We start from the raw sequence: 6,769 nt of genomic DNA on the forward strand, positions 1-6,769 counted from the left end.
CAAGTCTCCACTCCTCTCGACTTGATCCAGACACCGACACAAGGGGACAGCATTCAGCCGTCTACCATCACCTCCCCTCCTTCACTCTTTACCACATGTAATTACCACGTGTTGCTCACTGTGAAATAAAGGCCCCACAGTGGAAGAGCTGGGGCTTCATTTTCCACATATTCTAATGCAATACGACTGATTTTGTTTTCTTAAAGGAATTTTTTTTTTATTTCGTAAATAGAACCGTGAATAACTGGTCGCAGCTACACACTGGTGCTGTCCCACTCTGATTCTCAAGAGCAGCTGGTCGAACCTCGACCACGCAGCTGAAAACAGCTCCCCCTCTTGTGCCACTGCAGCCTCTCACGCTACACGATGGAAGGTGATGGCTCACAGACACATGAGAAAATACATGTACGCCACATAACAAAGAAATCCAAGTCAAGGTCAACCAATGACAGATAGACTTGTGCAGTCAGAGCGCTTACACTGCAAAGCTCCGGACTGTAGCTCCAGGCCTGAGCTGCAGCACAGTTTCCTCGCACATTAGTTGGTTGGAAAGTGAGTCAGGTAATCTGCTGCCGCCCCCCCCCCCCCCCCCCCCCCCCCCTTAACCCCCGCGGCCTCCACAGCCACTTCCTCCGCCAGTTTACAAACACACAACTCTGTGGGTGTTTTTTTTTCAAAGCGGCTTCTTCGAACAGACACACAGCTGAAGGGAAAGTGCAACAGCGGGTGCATGAGCGATGTGTGACAAATAATAATACAGAAAGTGACGGGGGCTTTTGCACAGGGGGCCGTCGACATGCTGGCGATGACTTGAAAAAGGGCAATCTATGGCTTAGCCTTAGACGATAAACAATGTGTGCTGATCTGAATAATAATAAATAACAACGAGCAACTTTGTTTCTATAGCGCCTTAAAAACAGTTGCAAGGTGCTTCGTTGCACGTGGATTGATTGTGGGATTTATGACATTTCAATCTTAGATATATTAAGGTAAATAGATTTGTAGTGTCAGAGTCCTAATCAAAAGAGCAAAACTGCTGCACTTCAAAACCCAACGTCTCTGCATGTGCAACCAAACCCACCCCAATATGCCAAATTCACTGTTATGCGTCACTCTGGCATTTAAAAAAATCTTCTCCACATAGTGTGTCATGTGGTTGGACTGAGTGGGTGAGACTTTGCTGCTACTGAGCAGAAGCTCCTTTGAGGCCTCACCTGACACGGCATGAAGTGAGTTCACTTCACCGCGGAAAGAACGACCCGAGGAAAGACCCAAGAAACCTAGCAGACCTTTTCCATGATTATCTGTTTATTTCCTTATTGTCTATACATTATTGTACAAAAATACAACATCATTAAGCAGGAATAATAAATAAATGGTGCGAAAGTGCGTGTTACAGCAAGGAGTTTAGGAGGAAAATTTGTTAATTGAGTTTATTTAACGTCTATGATTGGACATTTCAGAAATTAATTTAAATTATGTACATTCTTACTCTGAACCTTTAGCTTCGGGGAAATTGAGTGAGATTAATTCTCTTTGCAATACATTACAAGTCCTTTTTTCCAGATTTCTCTGTACTCATTGGGAACAGAAAGTAGAAAGAAGTTCTGACAACACAGAGAGTAATGCTCAATACATTTCTGCATAATGCAGACAAACAGGTAAAGTGGGGAGAGTCCCAGAATTGCCTTATATGTACAAAGTTGTACCAGTGACAGAGTAAAACCGAGAGTGATGAGTCAAAGCTTATCAATTTGTAACAATGATGAGGCTCTGTCTGATATCTAAATCATATATGCACCAAAGTAGTTCTCAAAGGAATTGTGTTGCTGGATTTTCGCGGTGCTGCTGACTTTCACGAACAGAGCATCGTCTTTGTAAAGGTGGAACACTCCGCCCAGGTAACTGTTGGATCGTCCTTTGCTCTGTTTCGAGGAGTATTTCCTGGACCTCTGGAGGATCATACTTTTCCCAGGATACTTTTCAGTATTCATCTCGACAGAGTGGTAAAATATGCCCTCCTCCAAGAAGAAAACCTTTGAATAGACATAGTAATAACCCTCCTTCTGAATGATAAGGCTTCTATCCATGTAGACCATTCCATAGAGGATGGGCTCTGCTATCATGCTCCATGCCAAGATCTCCTGTCCATGAACTACATCGTTTCCACCTGGGGGAAAAACAGGGACAATGTGAAGTTGGATTATTTCAAAACAGACATTATAAATAAGCATCAAGAGACATTTTAGTCAAACACGATGATTTGAATACTCACCCTTGATCGAACTGCAACATATACAAGACACTTTGGATAGTGGTTAAGACAAAGACAATGGTCTCACCTGTCAGATGTGCAACTGGTTTGGAAGGAAGCATATCATAACTGGGTGATATAGTGGTGGAAGTAACATCTTCACCTGTGGGAGGAGCAGACACAATGTCTCTAATGTGAACTCAATAAACAAAGTACAAATAAAAATGCTTTGAGAAAAAAAAGCAGGAAAATACCTCCAGTGCGCTTGGAGGACGACGCTGAGGCAGCCTGCAACGCAAAGAAACGTGATTTAACTCTTGGTCGAGTGTGTGTTTGTGAGCGAGCACATCCAGATTCTGTCTCCACTGATAGACAGGTGACAGAGCTGAAATGCAAATTACTAAAATCTCACCAAACGTAAGCATAAATATATTTTGTATATTAATATACACACACACACACACATTTGGTGAACATATGGTGAAAACAAAAGATGCTCCTTTGAAAAAATCCCTACTTAGATTTTATGATGTGCAACTTTTTGACAGATAGACAGATAGATAGAGAGATAGATAGATAGATAGATAGATAGATAGATAGATAGAGAGATAGATAGATAGATAGATAGATAGATAGATAGATAGATAGATAGATAGATAGATAGATAGATAGATAGATAGATAGATAGATAGATAGATAGATAGATAGATAGATAAATAGATAGATAGATAGATAGATAGATAGATAGATAGATAGATAGATACATAGATAGATAGATAGATAGATAGATAGATAGATAGATATATAGATAGATAGATAGATAGATAGATAGATAGATAGATAGATAAATAGATAGATAGATAGATAGATAGATAGATAGATAGATAGAGAGATAGATACATAGATAGATAGATAGATAGATAGATAGATAGATAGATAGATAGATAGATAAATAAAGTCTAAGTCTAAGTTGGGTTGGTCCACCTATTGCTTTTCTATGGTTTGAACTGTATGTGCAACAAGGCGGTGCAGGTCTCTGCTAACAAGGTAGATGACATTTGGGTCACAGGAAGTAGACCACTTCCTCCTCTGCACTGCCCCACGTATGAAGAGTAGATTCATGTGCATACTTGCTAAATATTGCCCGGGCCCAGAACAAACACACCACAGACACCCCCCCCACTCCCCCCCCCCACAGCCCCATGACTGCTGTCTTCAGACGCAGCATCAGTACATGCAGGAAACTGAGTCACACAGAGATACAGTGGACATCATGAGAGACCATGTCTGTGTGCAATCGCCCCAGGGGGGGTCAGTGGGGTTTCTGATAAATGGGCCGGGCTTTAATGTACTTCTCCATCTCCACTCGTCCCTCTTCCCGATAATAGTGGAATAAATTCACTGTCAGCAGTTAAGGCGGAAAAACATTCATTCATGGGGTTGGAGTAAATGTCAGTTTTAGTTCTGTCACGAGGGTTCACAAAATGTTGTGTAAAGAGAAGGATCAGGTCAAAGTGTGGGCCTACATTTTATCAAAAAGCTCCACCATGAATCCGTTATGACATGCACTGTGGGAGAATTTGATCAAAACCTGACTTTTGGACGAAAGTTATTTTCACGTCGATTAACTACTACGTCACGTCGATTAATAACTCTTTTAAATACATAGATTTAAAAGTTATGAAGTAAATTTACAGAACATCACAAACACGTATTTCATGACGTTTATGTTTAAAGCTCACGTATTCAAATGTTTTTCTCATTAACGTTTGACCTCAGTAGTTTTTTTACATTTGTATATCAGAACAAAATTTGATATACAAGAGTCAAGAAATTAAAGAGTATCAGTTTTGTAGGAAAAAAGTCATTTTATAATAATTGAAAGTTGAATTGTCAAAAGGGCGGTAAATCTGAATGAGACCTTATCAAGCCAGTGAGATTCAAAATATGCAGAAAATAATTGTGACCTCCATTAAATGAGACTTTACAAAGTTCATACTCACAGGTTCGAGAAAGTAGAGGCGGTAGATGAAGCAGGCTTCGATGGTCATGCCACACAAGGCCACGCTCACCAGCAGGATCAGCAGAGTCTGCGCCACCCCTGCTCGCCGCTGCCTCTGGCCCAGCCTGGGCGGTATAGGAGGCAGGTTGGCATGGCTGTCCACCACGTACACATTGGGATTCTCGTGTTTTAGCATACCTGCAATGCTCTGTCTGTAACTGAAAACAATGGACTACGTGTGCAAACGTCCTCCAGAAGTTGTCAGAGGTTGTTGCTTCACAGGGGCCGTGGAGAGATAGAGAGAGAGAAAGAGACAGAGAGAGAGACAGAGAAGAGCGAAGAGGCAGCAGAATGGGTGGGCTCACTTGTGATTGGTTCACGTAAACACAGCTCACCAGTAGTCAGATGAAAAACAAACTCAGACCTAGAAATCTGGAGACGTATCAGGGAGACCCCTTTCGGAGGCCGCCAGACATCCACCTGTCTGCATTCAGCAACATGTAAATCATGCGGAGGTGGACTTTCACTTTTGCAGCTGCAGAACCTGACAAACGACCAGGTATGAAGAATCAGAGTGGAGGCCAATGACAAGCAGGAGACACACTTACCCCCCCCCCCCCCCCCCCCAATCAGACCCCCCCACTCTACTGTAGCAATGTTGAAATATCTCCATTCACACTTCCTCTCTCACTCCCACACACGTGCAGTGATTTCTCTCGTGCAGTCTAATGACTAAAAGTGAGATCAAGATTTTAAAGATTCAGTGTGAAGAATCTGTTGCAGCTGAGAACCCCTCGGCCTTCCCTTCCCTACATGAGAGAGAACCTGTGGTAGCCTTCAGTTGTCATAAAAACTCAAAAGGTGTTCAGTTTGTCCAGACTGGGCCTCTGTAAAAAACTAGGCGGCCTCCGCATAGAGGACCCACATCTGATGTATATTTAAATATAAAGGGCCCATTCCGGAGTATAGAGAAACCAACAATTTGTACAGTTTAGATGAAACACCCAAGTGATAACATCACCCTGATTATTTATTTTTTTTATTTCTGCCGATAGATCCCTTTCACCTAAATCTTACACACTCGACCTTTAATCTCGGCTTCTTTCTTGCTTACAGGGAGACTTCGGACCCAGGAGGGCTCCGACGTGCACTTTGGCATTCAGGGTCATTCTTGGTGAGAGGATAAGGATGGAGTCCAGTTCCTAAACTTTGAGTCGGCATTAAATCGATATCTGACTGCATTAATGAAGATGCAGCAAGGAAGTACAAGTCCACAAAGACAAATTAAAAGTTGAAACCAATCCAGGAACCAGAGGGTCGGTGCTCTGTCCTGAGTGCCGAAGATGGACTTGGACTTTGTTTGGATGAGTGGCAAAGGTGTTCATCAACACATAAGAAGCTTTATCAGACCTCTCTGCTGCTGCCATGACACAATCTGCAGGTACCACTGTTGGAGAGGGAGAAGGGAGGAGCTGGTTTGTGTCGGACAACAAATACGTTTCTAAGAGTTCAACCACATAAAGCAAAAGGGAGAAGCTCAGAATGAGACTGTTCAGATAAATAACTTAGTTTAATTATATCGCACACACGCCAGGCTGATTTGGAAGTAGACTTAAGGGCTGCATAAAGACCCCAGGGGCTGCTATAGTTAAATACCATTACAGGTTCCCTACAAAGATATTAAAAACCTAATTATCCAGATTTTTTCTGTGAATATCTGTCACTGATGTAACCACTCCAATGTCAAGCTTTCTGTCTATTCTGACACCCACAGCTCCATCTATAGGATAAAACGGGACACGACAAGCTCATATTTCAAAGTACTGTAAAAACAATTTGCTCAATAATTCCATTTGAGAGGTCCTGAACACAGGCATATCAGTCTCTCTCTGAACTTATTGAGCAAAGTGTTTTTACAGTACTTTGAAATATCCTGAAATGATCTATTCCACAGTGAAAATGTTGGACTTTACTTTGAAAAATCTCTAAATCTGTACAGTAAAAATGTTTGATATTCTGTATGTATGTAGTCAGTGAGGTCCTGAACACCGGCATATCAGTCTCACTCTGAACTTCTGAGAAAAGTGTTTTTATTGAACTTTGAAATATCCAGAAATGAACTGATTTGATTGTACACATGTTGGACTTTACTTTGAAAAATCTCTAAATCTATACAGTAAATATGTTTGATATTCAGTATGGAGGTAGTCAGAGAGGTCCTGAACACAGGCATATCAGTTTCTCTCTGAACTTATTGAGAAAATTGTTTTTACAGTATTTTGAAGTATCCAGAAATTACCTACTTGAAGCTAAAAATGTGTGATTTTTATTTTGTAAAATCTCATAATTGATATTGTCAAAATTCTGTTCATAAAAATTATACAGGTAAGACAATGTATACTTTTTGTGAATTTGATCCAAGAAATAATTTTTCAATTATGCATTTTGTTTAGGCCCCATGTCAACAGTTTATTTTGAAAACCGGACGTAGGCCCACATGTGCTCCACCTCTA

At 41.3% G+C, this 6,769-nt stretch overlaps 1 protein-coding gene across 1 annotated transcript; it reads right to left on the reverse strand.

Annotated features, from left to right (window-relative positions):
* Positions 1–1,286: 1,286 nt before the first annotated feature.
* On the reverse strand, positions 1,287–4,581 carry tnfsf14 (TNF superfamily member 14). Its single transcript, XM_053443126.1, has 4 exons — positions 4,258–4,581; positions 2,509–2,542; positions 2,343–2,417; positions 1,287–2,170 (listed from the first exon to the last, which is right to left on the reverse strand). The coding sequence occupies exons 1-4, from the start codon at positions 4,450–4,452 to the stop codon at positions 1,785–1,787; spliced, it is 690 nt and encodes a 229-aa protein (XP_053299101.1). The 5' UTR covers positions 4,453–4,581; the 3' UTR covers positions 1,287–1,784.
* Between the last annotated feature and the right edge of the window lie 2,188 nt (positions 4,582–6,769).

The sequence above is a fragment of the Pleuronectes platessa genome, chromosome 16 (genome assembly GCF_947347685.1).
Source record: "Pleuronectes platessa chromosome 16, fPlePla1.1, whole genome shotgun sequence".
NCBI classification, from domain to species: Eukaryota; Metazoa; Chordata; class Actinopteri; order Pleuronectiformes; family Pleuronectidae; genus Pleuronectes; species Pleuronectes platessa.